General features: G+C 37.5%; 1 protein-coding gene across 1 annotated transcript; it reads right to left on the bottom strand.

Moving 5' to 3' along the window:
* Positions 1-4,075: 4,075 nt before the first annotated feature.
* LOC144971736 (abscission/NoCut checkpoint regulator-like) lies at positions 4,076-22,372 on the bottom strand. Its single transcript, XM_078912812.1, has 11 exons — positions 22,217-22,372; positions 18,082-18,206; positions 17,685-17,741; positions 17,136-17,296; positions 15,706-15,782; positions 13,790-13,943; positions 11,973-12,092; positions 9,613-9,804; positions 8,078-8,292; positions 6,706-6,869; positions 4,076-4,847 (listed from the first exon to the last, which is right to left on the bottom strand). The coding sequence occupies exons 1-11, from the start codon at positions 22,268-22,270 to the stop codon at positions 4,775-4,777; spliced, it is 1,392 nt and encodes a 463-aa protein (XP_078768938.1). The 5' UTR covers positions 22,271-22,372; the 3' UTR covers positions 4,076-4,774.
* Positions 22,373-23,042: the final 670 nt, after the last annotated feature.

Raw genomic sequence — 23,042 nt, 5'->3', positions numbered from 1 at the left:
TGTTATGTTGGCGTCATTTAGATACTAACAATTTAATTAAAAATACAGACTGAGGTCCAATTTACAGTGGAATCCCATAAAGTCAACACCTCTTGAGGCCCCAAATGTTCTTTTCTTTATTTAAGTATGTTCCATTGATAATGGATAAAGTCAATCAATATTTCTGGTCTGGCAATGTTGGCTTTATTAGTATTATTAGAATTCCAGTGTGTAGGAGAATTTCATTCAAGTATGAAAAATTAAGAGTTCATACTTACTATGTGTGGTTTTGTGATGTGGCACTCACCTTTGACCTGCAGGTCTTGGGATCGAGCCTCACTGTATTGTTGAGTTCTTAGAAAAGACTCTTTACTCACCTTGTCTCATCCTACTCAGGTGTAAAATACAGGCATGTTTTGTTTATTCATCTTAACTACGCCACTACCACATCATCTCATTCATCTGTGGTGTATCAATCAACCTGTTTTGTTGATAAAGGGGAAACCCGAAAAGTTCATTTGATCTGTTTTTGTAATTAAATTGAAGTTGAAGCTTGCATTCAACTTCACATTAATATTTATTTCTTCGAGCTTCGAGCAGCAACATTTACACCTAACAGGCATCATGTCTCGTCCCACATGTTAAGTGTTGCTGTTGGCTCGGGATCCCTAGTAAACACTTTTGAGCATGTTTACATTTAGTAGCAATAACTATGAAAATTTTTGTTTTCTATTTTTGTAGGAAATACTCCTCTTAAATCAAATCCCTATCTCCACTGAGTAAAAATCTTTTTGAATTTTGAAAATCCGTTAATATATAACAAAGTTATGCAGTTTCAAAGCTGTCATTTATTTGGATGACTCACAAAGAGAAAAAAATAAGGAAAATATGGGACGCTTTTTCTGCGTTTTTTTCTGGTTTGTGGCTGTATCTCGTTTAATACGTGGAATAAGATAATAAAACTTGGCAATGTTATGGCAAAATTATCATAAAATATGATGAAGACATCAGAAAAGTTCTAACTTGTATAGTTTTAGAGCTGTATGGCTAGGGTCAACTATAATTTTGTTTTAAAATATACATAACATTGATCAGTTGGAACTTTTCCGAAGTGTAATTTTGTCTACAACCCATACAAATGACACGAAAAATGCCTGCTAACTTATTATCAATCGTCCCGTGAGACCATGGCTTATGTTATTTCTAGTATTTATTTGAGAGAGAGAGAGAGAGAGAGAGAGACAGAGTGGGGGGGGGGGGGGGGGGGGGGGGTGTTAATCTACTATCCCTATGACATAACAATGAAACAATGCCTTAATTTTAAAAAAGCGTGCGAGGATTTGTGTCGTCAGTCATTGCTCACAAGGTTGCCAGATGGCCACGTGTGTGGCCAAATATATAATTTTGCTTCTTTTATTAAATTTTATTCATCTATTTTTGTCTCAGTGACATTTATCCTAGTCTATTCAATTTTCTGTTTGTTAAAATTTAGTTCATTTTAAGTGGGCCAGTCTTAATACGCCATATGATTTTCTATTTAGCCACTTTTGAAGTCGAATTTGGTCAGGTTAAAGTCTGGCCACCTGGCAGCCTTGCCTCGCTCACGTCATATTCGTGTCGCGCGATGATGGAGCAAAATGGCCGTCTCCATATTTTCACTCATTGAAATGCAAATTGGGTTGATGTTTTGTGAGAATACAGGAAAAGTACTTATCATAATCAAATGAAATTTGAAATATAAATAGAAGAAATGTGCAATATAACCTTATGAGCGACAAAATCTCTCCTCTTTGTAGTTTTAGAAATATTGTACTCCAAAGAGTAAAAATCTATTTTTAACGGTCTTCTGGTAATCGTACGAGTTTTGTCGCTTGACATAATCTAAAATGACCTCTTTTCTAACTGTGTGCCAACTTTCAGTCATATTCAATTATAAACAGCTTTGTAATTAATTTTTTTAAATAGCATGTACGGAACGGCTTCCTCCCATGTTTTGTCGCGAATTTGGGCACTTCGTGAGCGAAAAAGAGGCCCAAAGATTTGAGCGGGATAGGCATTGCTACATTTAGTGGATATTTCGTTAAATAAATGCTCAAGTTTGAATCATTTTGGTTTGACATCTGATTGTTTTATTTTTGTGTTTAAGGGTTTTTACGGCACTTGCAAAACATTCAGGTCATATCAGCGCCAGAAAAATGGAAGAAAAATGGATAGTAAAAACATTCTAGATGTCCAATTAAAAGAACAAAAGATATCTCCCTTCAACTAAAGCTAAGATTTTTTTTTTGTTTGTTTGTTTGTTGCTTTAGGTCTCTTCCAACACAATTGAGGTTATATGAGAGACCGCTGAAACAAAAAAACAAGCAATCTAACAAAAATAGTACAAATGTAAATCAAAATCATAACCTAAAGATATCATAAGCTAAATTATAAATAACCAAGAACAAACAGGCAGAAGATTTACAGAAAAAAAATTATCCCCTGTCAAAAATATAATCACAAACCAAAGAAGCAGGATAGGCTAGTAAAGAGAAGAAGAAACGACATCACTATCGGATCGTACACCCATGCGAACATCATAGGTATATGATTCAAGGGTGATGCTCCCATCCAACCACCCGCGCTAAGATTTTTCAACTCACGTGAAGTCAGCCCTACAGGATATATATGAAATCAGAATGTATCGCAGGCATGTATGAGGAGGATACAGATTTTCGTAAACAGGTGCATGCGTAAGCTACTCAGAATAAAATAATTGGATAGAAGTATGGAAAAGAACACAACAGAAACCAGTGGGAGAGGAAGTAGGAAGAAGACGATGGAGGGGGATTGGACAAACCCTTAGAAAGAATGACTCCACTATAATAAAGAAAGTAGTGGACTGGAACCCCCAGGGCAGAAGATCAAGGGGAAGGCCACGGGGAATATGGAGAAGAATTAAAGAAGTGATAAGACATGGAACGAGATAAAATTTACAAGTAAAGGTACCCAAGAAAATGTAAGAAAGCGGGGACTGGTTCAAATAAGGAACAGATGTAGATTCTATCGGTGTACTTAGCGTACTGAGTTTGAGATCACCTAAACTAAACGTCTGATCCAGACGCCAATACAGGATCCCACTCAAATGTTTACAGAATATACCTAATACACAAAACAACTAACAATACATAACAGATGATTTACAATGAAAAATAAAATCACCTCCCAAAACTAATACTTAATATTTGACTATTTCCCTCCCAGTTAAGGGCTCGGGCAAGGGCCAGGACTAAACCAAGCAATGCAATTCCAAAACAAAGACAGAAAACAGATAAAAGGAGATCAAAGGACCCCATCCTGGTTTTATAGTGTGTGCGGCTTTGTGGTCTTGTGGTATGACACTCGCTTTCGGATTGGAAGGTCCTGGGTTCAAGCCTCGCTTGGCGCATTGTTGAGTCCTTGGAAAAGGCTCTTAACTCACATTTGCTCACCGTAGTCAGGTGTAAAATGAGTACCTGGCCGTTAACAGCGTTGTCTCTGTCCGGTAAAAATTGTAATATCGCCTAATTACAATGTTCTGTTCTACATGTTATGTGTTGCTGTTGGCCAGGGACCCCTTTTTTTAACTCACTCAACCCTAACACCAACTATATCCATAGTTTACCTGGGTTACTTTTTACCCCATACCTATTTATTACATTTTTCTGAGACAAATTATAGGCGTAGTATCTACGCTAATATTTTTGGCTTTTGCACGTTAATGATTGTTGAAAAAAAACTCTATACATGCTCATTTTTTTTCCGATTTCGAAAAGTAGCAAAAATCTCTAGGATTGAGATTGAGTGAGTTAAAGCACGTTGAGCACGTAGTGGATATTGCGCTGTATAACATTTCAAGGTTTAAAAAAATTATTAACAGCTAAATAGAATAGTCGCCGAGATGTCAAAGCAGACAATGATGATATTATCGATACTGATATTTGTAGACATCTCTGTTGAGGGAAATTCCCTGACTTTGGATGATTCTCTGATTAGATACAAGGGCAGATTACTCTAAGAGAGTACATTTTTATATTTCATTAGTGTGTGATAAAAAAAAAAATGGACGCTCAAAAGATTTTGTAAGTTCTTTCTGCTTTTAATTAAAATCAATCCTAGCCTCATACAGCTGATGGCATAAATAGTCCCGTCTTATCTACAAACAAAAAGAAACCATATAAACCTGTATATTTAATAGCCTTATAATATCACATATTGTCAACCGATTACAATACATAACTGAACAGAAAATTTAAATATTTACTAGCCTCCATCTATAATCTATGTTGCTTCATGCCTGCAACAAACTCACAGACAGACACCCCCCCCCTCACATATATGCTCTAATATGCACACAGACATGTGGCACAAACAATTGAATACATATGACGGTAATGATTAACAAATGTGGTCCTTCAGAGCCTTGAGGCCCATGGAGCCGGAGTTTATCCTGGTTTCTATAGCGTGAAATGGACAATAATTGCAATTGCTTGTTACCCTTTGGATAGAGTGCTAGGTTATCGCAAAATACTTTTGACCAGATCTAACAGACCCAGCTACCCAATACTGGGTGGATAGAGAGGTCAGAAAAAAAGCTGGACTTCACCAGGATCAATCTTGGTCTCTTTGCATGTAAAGTGAATGCTCTACCCACTGAGATATCAGGACATCCCAGAAATAATCAGACCAGACCAGACCATAAAATCGTCAAACATTCCTTGAAATAAAAGTATCTGAAGAGATGTTGAGTTGAAACGTGTGAATGGATTTATAAATTCTAATGATAACCCTTTGGTGGTTTGTAGGGCGTCGTTCTGTGATCGCTTATCTCCATCTCTTGATGGCACTCTCTGAAAATGGAGGAAATTAAATAGATAAATAAATATACATAGTGTCTTTTGAAAATTGCATTTAATCACAGGATAAAAACTACAATGGAGAAAGAACAACGAGATATGAAATACGTTGATAATCACCTAAGTCGTTTAAATATTGGTCACATCAACATCTTTGTGTACTATATAATAAGAAATAATAAACAATCAGACTCTCCATATATTTTGCACCAAAAAGTCACTCTGAGGGAATTGAGTGACTTGGATCCCCATCTGTGTGAGGTGGTGGCTGTAGAATTTATTTGGATCAGTTCCTTGGCTATGTTTTATAATGCAAAGTTTCATAATTAACCGAAAAATGCCTGTAAAATCCGCGTTTTTTATGCTATCAACAAAATTCTTGAACGTGTTCATACCTTGACTCGTCCTTCATTTCTCTACGTAACAGCCAAGTGTGTCAACACTTCTGCCAACGCCGCACCATGGAATAGATACCCTCTCGGAAGAAATTTCCGTCAAGGTTTTGTAGCCATTTCCGCACATGGTCAACAAGCTCTTCATCGACATCAAAGCGCTTTCCTGCCAGCTCACGTTTCAGTGGCCCAAAGAGGTGATAATCAGATGGTGCGAGGTCTGGACTGTGTGGTGGGTGTGGCAAAATCTCCCATCCATATTTCTCTAGCCAACCTTGCGTCACTCGTGCTGTGTGGGGTGTAGCGTTGTCGTGTTGCAAAATGACCCCATTGGTCAACTGCCCTGGGCGCTTTCTGCGAATGGCCTCCATCAGCTTGTCAAGAGTTTGGCAGTACCTTGCAGCATTGATTGTTTCTCCAGGTTGTAAGGTTTCGAGCAGAATAACACCACGACTGTCCCAGAAAACAGTTCCCATTATTTTCTTTGCTGACCGCATGACTTTGAAGTTCTTCGCGACAGGTGAGGATGGATGTTTCCATGTCATCGAATATTGCTTTGTTTCTGGGGTGCAATGGTGCAACCAAGTCTCCTCACCGGTGACTATGCTGTCAAGAAAAGTCACATCGTACCCTAGAAAGTCTCTGCCGGCGTTGGCAGTATGCCCGTGAACCCTGGGTGAGCTCTTGCTTCTTCTCAAAAGTTCCCTGCAGATGTCCAATCTTTGTTCTTTATGATTGTCTGTCAATTGCTTAGGAACTCATCTTGCGCTGACTTTTCTGTAGCCAAGTTCATCAAATACAATTCTATGGCAGAAGTTTCCGAAATTTCAAGACTGCTTGCGATTTCATGAAGTTTCAACCTTCTGTCTTGACGAATAAGCTCATCAACTCGCTTCACATTGTCTTCTGACGTCGCAGTTATCAAACGCCCTCTCCCTTCCCTGTCTGTCAAGTCGGAATGGCCGGCTTCAAACAAATTACACCAGTGATAGACTTGTGTACGGCTTATAACATGCTCACCATATACACTCTGAAGTTCTTTATGAATTTCGGTAGGATTCAGACTTTTGGCGTTCAAAAAACGTATGACAGTTCTGATTTCCTCCTTTGACCAAGTTTCAAGGTGGGCCGCCATCTTTAAAATCGTCTAGAAATTCATTGTGCAAAATGATGCACTTCATAATTTCTGGGAATATCCGTAAGGAAATAAGGAATATCATGTCGTTTACAGAATTAAAAAATCTCCACTGGTTGCTGAGCAATGGGCATTTTTCGGTTATTTCTGAAAGAGCCCTCGTATATGTGTGTGTATGTGTTTGATGTGAGTGTGTGTGTGTATGTATTTGTGTAAATGTGTTGTGTGTGTTTGTTGTGTGTATGTATTTGTGTCAATGTGTGTGTGTGTGTATGTGTTTGATGTGAGTGTGTGTGTTTGAGAGAGAGAAAGAGTGTATAACAACCTGAAACATCGCTGGCAATACAAATCCATATCACAGTCTCGACATCGCACGACGGCATCCTCTGTACAAATACAACAGTACGGAAGTTCATCGTTGTCATCGTAATCATCATCATCATCATCATTGTCATCAGTCTTTTTAGTGAGTCCTTTCTTTAAGAGTGGCTTGAATAAATGGTAAAATAGGAAAGAAAACATTTTAAAAATACTAAAGGTGTTAACAAGATACATTTTGTTATGCAACAATTTATCTTTTTGTTGTTTTCAATATTTATAGACACAGTGATGGCATTATAGCAGAGTAATAAAATATGGCTGGGATGAAATGAAAGAATTTATCGAGTGATGTAAATTTATCATTTATTTTTCTGTGCCAGTTTGCTTTTCCACTTTGTCATTTTTCAAACATTAGACTTCACCACTCATTCTCATAATCGAATGATCATTGGGAGGGAGGGAGAGAGGGGGGGGGGGGGGGGCGAATTAGCGGGATGCAGTCTATCCAATCTGGCGCCAATCATATCCGTCATTGGCCTTCTCCATCAACTGACGGAACGTCGATCCTGCCCACTCTTTTATGCTGTCCTGCCCAGATTTTCTTTTGTCTGCCTGACCGAGTGTCCAAATCATGACAGATTCCTACTTTTAACCGTTGCAAGAAGTGGTTCCCGTCTTACCGACAGATTTTCCACGTCTTAAAGAACAAAAATTCCCCCAAAACTGGAGCATTTAGATAGCGCAATATTCACTAAATGTGCTCAAAGCACTTTACCAGGTAGGTGTCCCGAGCCAATAGCAACACTTAACAGGACTTTAGGACTGTTAATGGCCAGATATTTATTTTACACCTGAGTACGGTGAGATAATGTGGGTAAAGAACCTTTTCCAAGGACTAGGACTCAACTTTGCACAGCTCAGAGGGGGAGTCAAACCCTGGATCTTCCGATCCAAAGGCGATAGTCATCCCACAAGACTGGATAGCCGCACATTTTAGTTACATTGACCATGTAAAGCTTTTAATTGAGCTTTTATAAAGTGCAAAATCCACTAAACATGCTCAAAGTGCTTTACAAGGAGTCCCTTGCCAACAGCAACACTTTACATTTAGGACGGGACATGACGCCTGTTAACGGCCAGGTACTCATTTTACACTTGAGTACGTTGAGAGAATGTGAGTAAAGAACTTGAGCGAGGCTCGAACCCAGGACCTTCCTATCAGAAAGCGAGTGTCATACCACAAGACCACATAGCCGCACATGTCAGAGCTACCAATGAAAAACTAACGCAAGGAGAGAAGAAAAAAAATAAAGGAAGTGAAAAATGCAACAGTTAAAAGAATAGACTTGGGCTATGGTGATAAATGTCATAGATACCTCAATGTAAGGTGGACTCCCTGGGTTTTCATTGCCAGATAGTTTTGCTTTCCCCCGCGTTTTCCTCTCGTCACCACCAGAGTTGTCTACCTTGTCATCAATCGATGCTTCTTCCAAATACCTTTGAATTATCCTCCTTGCCGCCTTGTGATCATCTTCCTCGGAATCATTGTCATCTGAGCTGTTTTCTAGTTTCACTTTATCACAGACGGCTCCTGATGAATAGCCGGTTAGACAAAGGAATAAAAGCTGATAAAATACAGTAAAAACCACTTAAACCAAAAATGTCTAAACCGAAGAAAAATCAAAATGTCATTTTTTATTTTCTCTTTATTTCTGTAAATCAAGTGTCAATAAACCGAAAGCCCCTATGCTCAAACTACCTTTAAACTGATAAGAAATTGCAGAATGACTGAATAATCTAAGGAAAAAAAAAATGATTAGTGAACAAAATTCCCGTTACAACTGTTACTTAATGTGTTCTCTAGTATCCATCAACACACCTCATTCAACACACCTTACACACAACATTCCCATTCCATCAACACACCTCATTCGACACACCTTACACACAACATTTCTGTTCCATCAACACACCTCATTCGACACACCTTATACACAACATTCCCATTCCATCAACACACATCATTCGACACACCTTATACACAACATTCCCGTTCCATCAACACACATCATTCAACACACCTTATACACATTCCCGTTCCATCAACACACATCATTCGACACACCTTACACACAACATTCCCGTTCCATCAACACACCTCATTCGACACACCTTATACACAACATTCCCGTTCCATCAACACACCTCATTCGACACAAATTATACACAACATTCCCGTTCCATCAACACACATCATTCGACACACCTTATACACATTCCCGTTCCATCAACACACATCATTCGACACACCTTATACACAACATTCCCGTTCCATCAACACACACCATTCGACACACCTTATACACAACATTCCCGTTCCATCAACATATCTGACACACAACATTCCCGTTCCATCAACACACCTCATTCAACACATCTGACACACAACATTCCCGTTCCATCAACACATCTGACGCACAACATTCCCGTTCCATCAACACACCTCATTCAACACACCTTACACACAACATTCCCGTTCCATCAACATATCTGACACACAACATTCCCATTCCATCAACACATCTGACACACAACATTCCCGTTCCATCAACACATCTGACACACAACATTCCCGTTCCATCAACACATCTGACACACAACATTCCCGTTCCATCAACACACCTCATTCAACACACCTTACACACAACATTCCCGTTTCATTAACAAATCTGACACACAACATTCCCGTTCCATCAACACATCTGACACACAACATTCCCGTTCCATCAACACATCTCACACACAACATTTCCATTCCATCAACACATCTGACACACAACATTCCCGTTCCATCAACACACCTCATTCGACACACCTTACACACCTCATCTGACATATAATAATCAATTACCTCCCGCCAATGCTGTCTCAGAGCTCTCTTTCTCCTGCTTCCTTTTCTGAACCTCCTTCAGTCTTTCCATCAACTCCTTGTCCTTCTGCATACCACTGAGTGCTTTCTCTGCGTCCAATTGTGTTTCTGCTACTGTCTTCTCCATCAGTCTCTGGATTTCTTCCATGTCAATATCTGAGTTTGAGCCTCTTGCTGTTCAGGTCGAATATCGTTATATCAATATATAGAAGAAAAAAAAGTTGCATTTATACAGTGTACATCCAGGGTAAACACAAATTGTAAAAATCTCCTGAGAATGGAAAAGTGTACAATTAATACATAAGATGAGACCTGCAGCCTTTCCATGCATAATTACAATTTTCAGACTAGTATATTATTAATTATTGGGGGTCCCGATAGCTCAGTAGGTAGAGCACTCGCTTCACACGCAAAGGGGCTGAGATCGATCCCGGGTGCAGTCGGTGAGATTTTTTTTCTGATCCCCCTTTCTACCCAGTAGTGAATGTGTAGCTGGTTCTGTTAGATTTGGCAAAAAGTACTTTGCGATAGACTAGTGTCCTATCCAAAAGGTAGCAAGCAATTGCTATTGTTCATGTTTCATGCTACAGAAACTGGGATAAACTCCGGCTCCATGTGCCTAGGCTCTGGAGGACTACTTTTACTATTATAATATTATTATTATTATTATTATTATTATTATTATTATTATTATTATTATTATTATTATTATTATTATTATTAATATCATTATTATTTGATACAGCACCAGCATTCGCAAATAGTGTCTCAGAGGCGCTTTATAATCGTTTTCTGGCTTCACGCAAATTCATTCATTTGACTACACGATCACCACAACAGTCACTGACATATCTTATTCAAATTTCACATATAAAATCAAAAAAATGAACTTTTATATAGCGCAATATCCACTAAACATGCTCAAAGAGCTTTACAAGGGGTCCTTGGCCAACAGCAACACTTAACATGTAGGACAAGACATGACGCCTGTTAGGCGATATTACAATTTTTTCAGAAAGAGGCAACGCTGTTAAGGCCAGGTATTCATTTTACACCTGAGTAGGATGTGAGAGAATGTGAGTAAAGAGCCTTTTTCCAAGGACTCAACTATGCGCAGAACGAGGCTCTAACCCAGGACCTTCCTATCCCAATATTTCACCTTGGCCAATATTCACACATTCAATATTTCACCTTGGCCAATATCCACACATTCAATACTTCATCTTGGCCAATATCCACACATTCAATATTTCACCTTGGCCAATATCCACACATTCAATATTTCACCTTGGCCAATATTGACACATTCAATACTTCACTTTGGCCAATATTCACACATTCAATATTTCACCTTGGCCAATATCCACACATTCACTACTTCACCTTGGCCAATATTCACACATTCAATACTCACCTTGGCCAATATCCAAACATTCAATATTTCACCTTGGCCAATATTGACACATTCAATACTTCACTTTGGCCAATATTCACACATTCAATACTTCACCTTGGCCAATATCCAAACATTCAATATTTCACCTTGGCCAATATTGACACATTCAATACTTCACTTTGGCCAATATTGACACATTCAATACTTCACCTTGGCCAATATCCACACATTCAATATTTCACCTTGGCCAATATTCACACATTCAATACTTCACTTTGGCCAATATTCACACATTCAATACTTCACATTGGCCAATATTCACAAATTCAATACTTCACCTTGGCCAATATTGACACATTCAATACTTCACCTTGGCCAATATTCACACATTCAATATTTCACCTTGGCCAATATTCACACATTCAATATTTCACCTTGGCCAATATCCACACATTCAATACTTCACCTTGGCCAATATTCACACATTCAATACTTCACCTTGGCCAATATTCACACATTCAATACTTCACCTTGGCCAATATCCACACATTCAATATTTCACCTTGGCCAATATCCACACATTCAATACTTCACCTTGGCCAATATCCACACATTCAATACTTCACCTTGGCCAATATCCACACATTCAATATTTCACCTTGGCCAATATCCACACATTCAATACTTCACCTTGGCCAATATCCACACATTCAATACTTCACCTTGGCCAATATTCACACATTCAATACTTCACCTTGGCCAATATGCACACATTCAATACTTCACCTTGGCCAATATTCACACATTCAATACTTCACCTTGGCCAATATGCACACATTCAATACTTCACCTTGGCCAATATCCACACATTCAATACTTCACCTTGGCCAATATTCACACATTCAATACTTCACCTTGGCCAATATTCACACATTCAATACTTCACCTTGGCCAATCTTCCCGATGTTTTTACTGTACATTTCATCCTTTCCTTGGGATGACGGGCTTGTGACTTTATTCAAATTGTTTTCATCTGGGGCTTTTCCACTTCCTTTATTTTGGTCATCTGCACAAACATAAATTGTATAAAAAATAAAGTGAGTGTGTGTGTGTGTGTGTGTGTGTGTGTGTGTATTTATATTTTTTAAAAAAGAATATCTAATGCATGTCCTAACAAAAATCCAAAAAGATCATGTATAAGGTGCATTGCCAAATATTCACAACAGTAAATGGGCTCATTGTTGCTCCATCTATACTTTTTACTGGTAATATTATTGATGTGTTTAAACAAGTGAAACCAGAAGTTATCTCTAAGCTCTCGCCATGAAACTATAACTACCAAATAGTCAAACTGACTGGAAGCTTTGATTTAATTTACAAAGACGGATGATGTGTCATTTGATTCAGCTCTCGTCTCTCATTCGTCTTTAACATTTCATTCATTTTTGTTTTGTTGACAAAGGGGAAACCCGAAACATCCAAGCGATCTGTCTTCGTTGATTAATTTGAAGTTTCCATTCCATGTGACTATTTTAATTTATTTCTTTGAGCTTCAAACAGCAATAGTTCCATTATATCACTCTGATTATCTATCATCAGATATCATATTATATTATTATGTGGCTATGTGGTCTTGTGCAATGGCAATCTCCTTCGGATTGGGAGATCCAGAGTTCGAGTCCTGATCAGGGTGGTGCATAGTTGAATCCTTGGAAAAGGCTCTTTACTCACATTATCTCACCAAACTCAGGTGAAAAATGAGTACCTGGCTGTTAACAACATTGTCTCTGTTCGAAATAAAAATGTAATATCGTCTAACATGCGTCATGTCTGGTCCTACATGTCAAATGTTTCTGCTTGCTAGGGAACCCCTTGTAAAGCACTTTGAGCGCATTTAGTGGATATTGTGCTATATAAAAGCTCAAGTTTGTTTTTTTATCAACACAGCAGACATCTGGATTTATTTAGATGTCGTTTTTAAACATTGTGATAGACCAGAATATTATGGGATAATGTGGCTCAGCGATAAGGTCTTTGCTTATACCCGAAAGGTTCAAAAGTTCGACTACCCTCCGCGCTGTGTGGCCTTGAGCAAGTCACCTAGCCTTAGCTCACTTTGCAGCCCAGCACTGCGGCTGATGCCTGGGTTATTCCAGTCTTCCCTTGGTATAGATCATAAGGAAAAATTTCCCCTTAGGGATGGATAGAGGGAATTCATTTTATTTATTTATTTATTATTATCTTATCAAGATAGCAGACAACATTACTGTCTGTGTCAAGCTACAGAAACTGGGATATGCTTGGGTTCTGTTCGTGGTCCTTCAAAGCCATTAGGTCCAGAGAGACAGAGTTTTGTCTCGATTCCTACAATGTGAATTGGACAATAGCAATTGCTTGCTACCCTCTGGATAGGACACTATTATTACAAAGTACTTATCACCAGATCCAAAAGATCCAGTTACTCAATCACTGCTGGGTGGACGGAGGGAGAGGGGGGGGGGGGGGGAAGGGGTCAGAAAAACATTCTTGACTTCCCCCAGGATCAATCTTAGTCCCTTTGTTTGTGAATTGAGTTCTCTATCAACTGAGCTACCAGGACCCCCAGTCAAGCCCTTTGTGTATGAAGTGAGTGATCTATCAACTGAGCTAATGGGCCCCCACTCAGGCTCTTTAACCTGCATGATTTGGCTCTAGAGGAGTTTTTAATAGTATTACTATTACTGACATCATAAACGTTTAAGCACTGATTGCAAATGTTTTTACCTGTGCTACAACGTAAATTGTCCAGTCGGTTCTGGATGACATTGACGGGATCGGTCTGGGAGTCGATTTCTACCTCTGCTGCAATTTCATCCAGTAAGTCATCCACCTGCTGCCCTTGAAGTCGTCGTCGGTCAGGAGGCTGGTGGTGGTAACCCTGTGTCAAATTAGTCCAAAAAAATAACAAATTGATAAACACGGAATGTTTCAGGTTCAAAACCCTTCTTCAGCCAACAACAACAAAAACAATACAGATATAAATAGTTTATGTCTTTATTGCTTTTTTTGTTGTTGGCTGAGGAAGGTTTTTGAGCCCGAAACGTTCCGTGTTTGGTATTTTGTTCTTTTTTTAAGCTGTTATATTCCCTTTTTTTGTTTATTACTTTTTACAGTCCACAGCTTCTAGCAGCTTTATATCACTCCGACTGGTGTCAAATATGTCATATTCCAGAAATTTGTTTTGAGGGGTTTATTTCAAGTGTTTTCCCTAGCATTATAGCATATGTGGCTATGTGGTCTTGTGGTATGACACTCACTTTTGGATAGAAAAGTCCTGGGTTCGAGCCTCGCTTATTGTATAGTTGGGTCTTTGGAAAAGGCTCTTTACTCACATTCTCTCACCACAATCAGGTATAAAATGAGTGCCTGGCCCATTAACAGCATGGTCTCTGTCGGAAAAAATTGTATCATTGCTTAACAAGCATCATGTCTCATTCTACATGTTGCTGTTGGTCAGGTACCTTTTATAAAGCACTTTGAACACGTTTAGTGGATAATGCTCTATATCAAAAGCTTATCCAAATATTATCCCTAGCATTACATCAGAATATCAAAGTTGTTCTAAAAGTGAGTTATAAATAATCCGTAAATAACTGAAGACCACGGGGGAAATCAAAAAGTCACATGTCACTGACTTCGTTTTGGGAAAACACAATTTTTAATTTTTTGTAAGCCTTTTTCTCTGTATTGGTTTCTGTTATTAGAAGTCGACTGAATTCTGAGTATTTGTATTCGAGGGCGAAGAAAATTGTTGAATGTGGCAGCCATTGTTGGTGTTTAGGATGAAGTCGTTTGATAACCTTTGCTTGAAGGTGACTAAATCTGTTGTGTTCATAGGTTTTTTCTTTTTTCCTCCTCTTTTTATCATGATGATATTGGTGCCCTTCTTCAGTAAATTCATATTTTCATATCAAACTTTGACAAATGAAAATATGCTAAGGGACATAACTCATATAATTTGATTATGTGACATGTGGAATTTCCCCCTGTGCTCTTCCAATGCGTTATAGAGGAAGTGCCTTATGGTGATTGTTAGTAATGTGATGTATTTAGAAAAGATAAGAAATGATGAGACACTCTGGCAGGAGAAAGATGTCGGATATTATCAAGGACGGAAAGCTAAAATGGCGTGCACATTTGACAAGAATGAAAAAACAAAAAGTTTTCAAGGAGCCTGAAAATGGAGACCAGCTGGTAAAAGACATTTTTTAAAAAAGGAAAGAAAACTGGAAAGAGACTTGAGCAAAGGCTTTAATAAAGACTTGATGAAATATTGATGGAAATAATTGGAGAAAATGATGGAACGAAACACATCTGAATCTTCCTTTAATGTCCACCTTCACTCATGAAGATTTTGACATGAACAATAACATTACGGTGAAAATTCAGCAGTGATCTAAAAGCTCTGTAAATAAATCTTAAATCTAAGTGGGTGCAGATGTAACGTCCCGCGGTAAATTGTTCCAATCTGTGATGGCTCTGGGGTAAAATGAGACTTTTCTGAGGTTTTTGGCGGGTGTCAGGGGAATGAAACTGCCCATGTGGGGAGTCCTCAAATTTAAAACAAACAAACAAAAAAAAACCATCGCTGAAGGAAACATTTTTCACATGTCTATACTAAGTGTCAGATAAAGACTCACTGGCTTTGGTTCAGGGCGATGAGGTTGTCCTTGAAGATTTGCAAGTCTGGCACTGATATCGGCATTTGTCACATTTTCTTTATTAAAAAAGACAAGGAAACAAAAAATTTAAATGTTGAACTTTAAGAATTTTATGAATTGATAAAGATGTGTCAATATATGTGATGGGATGTAAAGACTAATTGCCTAAATAAGCTCAGAAGACACCAGCAAAGCATCATCTTTCAACTAAGAACACAACACATACTGCTCTAAGCAAAATTACAAAAGACACATCCCCTTCCTGCCCTCTATGTTTACACCCCAATGAAACAGTAACACACCACTTGCTTGAATGTTAACCTCTTGAAGACCTGAGATGCACATTCCTCCCACCAAATCCAAGTATCAGTAACACTCTTTATAGTCACCTGGAACAACTACAAAAGACATCTAACTTCTACGTCATGGCACAAGACCGAAGGGCTAGAGCTCAGGTGGTCGCTGGTTCGGATAAGTAAGTAAGTAAGTATGTGATGGGAAGGAGGGCTTGTGTAAAAATGTATTCATGGACTAAGTTGTACAGAAATAAACTAGATGATGACAAGGACAGCACTTTAAAAACCTAGTAACACCACTTAATTCTTCTTAATACATATAATATATATATGAGTTTTTTTTAAGAAGGCCGAAGACCGAAACATCGTTTGCTTTGTGTTGTTCCCTTATGCATGAGTCCCATTTACTCACTTTATCTTTCTCTCCATCTTATTCACGCATGTAGACACCTCTAGTTTTTGGGTTTAATTCTACTTCTGACGCCTGGGTTATTCCAGTCTTCCCTTGGAATGGACCCTAAAGACAAATTTACCCTTGGGGAATGAATAATAATGTGTTTAGACTTACTTGATCCCAACCAGCATAAACATTCATTATACCTTTAGGCTTACTTGATCCCAACCAGCATAAACATTCATTATACCTTTAGGCTTACTTGATCCCAACCAGCATAAACATTCATTATACCTTTAGGCTTACTTGATCCCAACCAGCATAAACATTCATTATACCTTTAGGCTCAATTCATTTTGAATATTCTTATATCTTTTTTTTTGTGTGTGTGTGTTATGCACGATTATTGTCTTCAGTTATTATCTATGATTTGTATGATGTGTGTGTGTCGAAAGCGCCGTTAAACACCTAAAAACAAACAAACAAACAACATGATATGTGTGTGTGTATGCTTGTGTGTGTGTGTGTGTGTGTTGTATATGTGTGTGTGTATGTGTGTCTTTGTTTGTTTGTAATTCGTAGCCCATTACATTGTAAATCACCTCTGCACACCTCGGTGGAAGTTTAGAGCTATACAGATGAATGATAATTATTTGATTCCATCCAGTATAAACATTACTATACCTTTAGGCTTATTGGATTCCTTTACATTACTATACCTTTAGGCTTATTGGATTCCTTCAAGCGTTCAAGTCTGACTGCTATATCCCTGTCTGGTTTGCTGAGATGTCTAAGGTGAGCGGGAATCTCCATTTTGCCGTCTGTTGAATGTGTTGGACGAGCAGCACGATTTTCTCTTTCCTTCAAAGCTTCCATACGTCTGGAATCGAAATTCATTTCATCTTTTATTTTTTTCAAAGATTTAACTCAGTTTGATTTTAGAAAGAAAAATAAAATAAAAAATACTCTTTTGCAAATAATGAAACATTATAAAGATAATGGCAAATGAAATTTTACAAATAATTAATCAATGATAATCTTTTAAATTAAATAATATTTATTTTATTATCTATTTCCTTATTTTAACATAACAATAAATAAAAGCATTGGCAATTATGAATGTCTATGAGAATCGGGACAAAAACTGTGACGTCACACCTGCCTAGCAACAGCCCTTACATTTACATTCATTATTTTTTAAAGTCATTTACATTCAACACACATTATATTTACACACACAAACTTACAAAAGCCACAATTTTTCTTACTTAATGTACGCTTGAGGTAATTCATACTGTGTCTCTATTTCCTCTTTCTTCACCAACCTAGAAAATGGAGCAAAGTTTTCTTTTATAAAGTGAACTTTTTTATATTGCAGTATGTACTTAATATGCTAAATAATACTTCACGTTTAAGTATAATACCCAATGGTTCTACATGCCTGATCAATCGCATTATCACAGAAAACTATGTGTAATCTGCAACTAGTGATTGAACAATAATAACTAAGAGCAGAGTGATGCCAACTTCTTAAATTCTATTGTTTGTAAACAATCAGCTATATTTGTCCAAACGAGCTTGCGGGTGTGTCACAAATCCCGCGTATTGATTGGTCTAAAAACGACTGGTTAATTTCAAGTCCAATTCAAAAGGCAGATAACTTACCCTGTCAAAATTTTATAACACTGGACACAGACATGATGTTTAGAATTATCTTTCCTTGGAACTGGGATGGTTTTGGAATGAAGGCATTTGCTGCAAAATGCATAACCACAGTTTTTGCATCCATGCTGGAAAGTAAAACATATCAAGAATTATCTTTTTTTAGTAATAATTTGGAAGAAACTGTTTGGATTTTAGATAATTAGATCAATGGCTTAAAGTAATAATTCTTAAGACATTTGCACATTATTGAGCTCCTCTAATCAGAAACTGGTATTTCCAGAACTTCGCTGATGGTCTGTGGAGTTTGCTATCGTGACAGCTGAGGAGTGTCTGTTTTATTGAGGTCAGTGATATCTAGGCATTGCAGTCGAGATTTTAGAATTACTAGACGACTAGGTATAGATATTAGAAGAAAAACTTTCTCAACAATGATGAAAAGAAAAAAAAAATATTTGTCAAGTCAAAAGACATGACACTTTAGAAAAAAAAAAAAACAGGAAGGAAAATGACAGGTGTAAGATTTAACTCACTCAACCCAAACACCGACTATATCAGTAGTTTACTTGGGTTACTTTTACCCCATGCCTATCTATTACATTTTATGAGACAAATTATAGGCGTAGAATCAAAGCTAATGTTTTTAGTTTTTGCATGTTAATGGTAGATGAATAAAACTATCTATGCACATGCTCATTCTTAATACATTTTTTCCAATTTTGAAAAGTAGCAAAAATCTCTAGGATAGAGTGAGTTAAGACACATTTAAAAAATTACGAAAATGAGATTGAAAAAAAATGTCCTGAAGCTCCGATGAATCGTGAAAAATAAATATCTATGATATCCACCGTCTGGAAAGAGAAGGGACCTCGGTAACGTAAGCTTACAAGAAATAGTATTATAAGGCATGGGGGACTTCATACTGACTGAATGATGAAGACTGGGAATTATTACAATGAACAATGAAAAACAAATCTAAAATAAACCATTTTGCTTCCTCAAGCCTTCTAAACATTTGTTTTCTTCATTCTGTATCACTAACCATTATTCTCTCTTTCTCTCTCTCTATCTCTCACTCACCAACTATACACTCTCATCAGTCACTGGACACTCACCCTTTCGACTTCAACACACACAACTAATAAAAAGAGAGAAATACCGTAAGCTCCTCGGGGTAGCATCTCTTTCAATAATTATTTTCACTGTGGATCTTTTGTCAGGGGTTTATTTATTCAATTTGTCAATGTATATAGTATCAATAGCAAAACGCAGTGGCTATTTTTACAGTCCCGTAAAGATGGTTCTCGGGGCTATTTTTACAGTCCCGTAAAGATGGTTCTCGGGGCTATTTTTACAGTCCCGTAGAGACGTTTGTGGCTATTTTTACGGCGTTGCGGTAATAGATTTATAAATAGTAAACGATTGGCTGAGTAGACGCCATTAGCTCAAAACTCTCACTCACTTAGTTCAGGTGCGGCTAGTTAGCACGCCTTCTCTCTACTCTCTCTCTCTCATCTCTCTCTCTCTCTCTCTCTCTCTCTCTCTCTCTCTCTCTCTCTCTCTCTCTCTCTCTCTCTCTCTCTCTCCCTCTTTCTTTCATTCTTTCTCTGTCTTTCTTTCTTTCTCTTTCTCTCTTTCTTTTTACTTTCTCTTTTTTTCTATCTCTCTCCCTCTTTCTTCCTTTCCCAATCTCTTTCTTTCTCTTTCTCTATTCTCTCCCCTCTCTCTCTCTCTCTCTCTCTTCTCTCTCTCTCTCTCTCTCTCTCTCCGGTCTCTCTACACTCTTTCTTTGTTTCTCTCTCTCTCACTCTTTCTTTCATTCTTTCTCTATCCCTTTCTTTCTTTCCCTATCTCTCATTTTCTCTCTCTCTCTCTTTCTTTCATTCTTTCCCAGTCTCTTTCTTTTTCTATCTCTTTCTCTCTCTCTCTCTCTCTCTCTCTCTCTCTCTCTCTTTCTCTCTCTCTCTCTCTCTCTCTCTCTCTCTCTCTCTCTCTCTCTCTCTCTCTCTCTCTCTTCTTTTCCTTTCTCTTTTTCTCTATCTATCTCTTTCCCTAGTGGTACCTCAAAGCCTAGGCAGAGGGGTCTGACCACAAGGTGAACACCGCTTTGGCGGAGAACAATAAAACAACCTCCTAACTGGGAAGGGAGCAGCAATACAGCGACCACTCTTGTCTGGTCGGAACAAACACTGGGTCAATCAGTAAAGGAGTAGGAGCAACGCGATGGTGGGACCAAAGTAAAATGCCCTCTCCACCTCGGCGCCCAATGAGGATCAGTCTTGGGCACCTCTATTCTTTTGGATCATGACCGCCCATGGTAGAGAATCATCATCATTATTTACTTTCTTTTTTTTAAAAATATTATTCAAAAGAACAATATTTAAGCATGAGGTGTTTCGCAATGTGCATCTTTACCATGGACTTCCACATGGGGGGGGGGGGGGGGGGGTAGTCATTTGTCCACAATATGGTTGGGAGGTGGGGGGGGGGGGGGGGGTTCTAAAATTATGGTCAAAATGTGTCTGGTTTGTGAACGGCCTTTTTTCTGAAATTGGATTCAAACCCACTCTCACGTGAGAAGACTGCACCCTGAATGTTAGACGTCTACGTCTTTTAATATTGTATAAACCGTTAGTCCTTCCTGACTGGTTATACTGGTAAAGTATAAACAAAAGCCAACCTGTAATGTATTATATCTTGAGGGGTGTCGACTCAAGCAGGAACTAAATATACTTTCAGTGTTTGATAATAGATCTATATACAGAAAAAAAATCAAGACATAAAACCTAACCTGCCCACTGATGATAGAAAACGGGCTGTTCTGTACTGCAAACATAACTTATGCAAAAAAAAAAAAAAATAATTATATGTAATAAAAATGACAGTACCGTAAAAATCGCTAAGAGAATTGACTTTACATTAATTGTTTGTTAATTTTAGTTTTAGCTTTAGATCTAAATATGTTAAATGAAATTAATTTTGCTTTCATTCACCGCCTCTAGATCTGTACATCTAAATATCGGGAGAAATGATATATGTTTTGTGAATACTGCAAAAAGATGATAATCTATAACTATGCGGATAATTGAACAGAATCGCATCAACGCCGTAAAAATAGCCATGAGAACCGTCTTTACGGGACTGTAAATATAGCCCAGAGAACCATCTTTACGGGACTGTAAAAATAGCCCCGAGAACCATCTTTACGGGACTGTAAAAATAGCCACTGCGTTAACAAAAACAACTCTAGAACAAACCTTGAGAGATTTGATTAGTGAAAGTTTAAAATTTCCTAACATGATTATTGTTTTGGTTCTCTATCGCCATTTTGTCATTGAAGTATTGAAAAGTAGTGAAAAGCAGTCCTAGGGGATTTTTTTTTCTATTAAAATTAGGGTTTAAATTATTAAATTATTTAAATTATTAAATTAGGGTTATCTCGAGGTTGGAGGATTTTTTTATATATTAGAGTTTGAGTTAGTTATAAGTCTTAGTAAAGATGCTAGGGTGTTTGTTTTTCCTAAAAGGGTTAGTTAAGGTACTATCGGGTTATTTAAAGGAATATTTGGGTTGTTTTCCTTGGCACTGGGAGCTTATGGAAGGCCTCCCAATAAAAGTAAAAGATGGATAAAATAATAGTGAACAGTTTTCACAACAGTGGACATTGGGTTGAGAGTTAGTTTAGGCGCAAGTATTTCCAGTAAATAAATGAGTCCATATAATAATTTGGGTTATCAGACCTTCGAATAGGTACAGTTTCGGTTGAGAGAGATTTATGAGTTAGGTACGATTATGATGATGAGTAAGGGAAGTATGAAAATTTGAAAATGTTGCTGCTTGAACTTGAACCTGATGAAGCTGGAAGAAACACAATAGGAAATGAAATGGAAGCTTCAAAACGAAGATTATAGATAATGTGGACGTTTCGGATTTTTCCTTTCCCAACAAACACGATGACTGAAACACTTTAGGACGAATGAGTATGATTATGAGAGATGTGGAAGAGTAGATAGGAAGTGGAAGTGGAAGAACTCTAACTTGACTTTGACTAGACCTAGACTACTAGGGCTATTATGTAGAATTGAGGTTCAGATCTTGAATTGCGATGATTCCCAACTCATATTATTTTATCATTTACCTCTTTTTTAAACACACCAAATTCCGTGCCACAACTGTAACATTGGCCAGGCATTTTTATCAAACGTAGAAATCCTTCCAAGGTACTGGTGTTTACTTGTTTACATGGTTTTATTTGTCACAGTAACGTCCCCTTACTAACTACGGGGTTACACATAAAGAATGAGTAAGCCGATAAAAATATAATGTTCAAGGGCCGTAATAACGGAATTTATTTATTTATTTATTTAATTATTTTTTTATTTATTTATAAATTTATGAATTTATTCATTTAGCTATAACATATTGTTTTATTTCATTTATTTATTTCTCTCTTTTTTTTAAATTTATTCAGAAATCTATTTATATTGTTTATTCATTAAGCTATAAACCTATTATTTTGTTTTATGTATTTTTTTTGTATGTCAAGAGATAGAAGAAAAAAAGTTTACAGTTTGTTAAAATGGAGAAAAAATGCGTTGAGGTTTTCTTTCTTTCTTTTTCGTTATTATAAATTAGAAAATTTGAAGATCCTATTTTGACCCGTACATCAACCGATAACCATGAAGTTATGACTAATACTAATAGCCACTTTAAGTCCTTTCCAATTAGTAGAAGTTATCATCCCACAGATTCTAAGCATCACTAACAAATTTAACGCAGACGAAAGAAAAACGAAATGCATAATTAATTGTCATCATGTCTAGTGATGCATATTCCTTCATCGGTGAGTCGTAATATTGGGAAGACAACAGCAAAACATCATCTTTCAACAAAGAACACAACACATACCGCTCAACAGCCATCTAAGAACAAGAGAAGTGAGTAGGAAAGTGCCCGCGGGTTCG

This window comes from Berghia stephanieae, chromosome 1 (assembly GCF_034508935.2).
Source record: "Berghia stephanieae isolate SIO BIC M18660-M18661 chromosome 1, UCSD_Bste_1.3, whole genome shotgun sequence".
Lineage (NCBI taxonomy): Eukaryota > Metazoa > Mollusca > Gastropoda > Nudibranchia > Aeolidiidae > Berghia > Berghia stephanieae.
The sequence above is the reverse complement of the archived record's forward strand: the minus strand, read 5'-3'. Positions and strand labels throughout refer to the sequence as shown.

Bases quoted from the DNA above. Each gene is read 5' to 3' on its own strand.
- LOC144971736 (XM_078912812.1), bottom strand. From the start codon at position 22,270: ATGCCTGGCCAATGTTACAGTTGTGGCACGGAATTTGGTGTGTTTAAA. The intron at 18,207-22,216 runs GTAAATGATAAA...TTTACTTTCCAG, and splicing joins TTGGTGTGTTTAAAAAAGAG to CATGGATGCAAAAACTGTGG. The intron at 13,944-15,705 runs GTGAGTCTTTAT...AATTTGACACAG, and splicing joins ATCGCCCTGAACCAAAGCCA to GGTTACCACCACCAGCCTCC.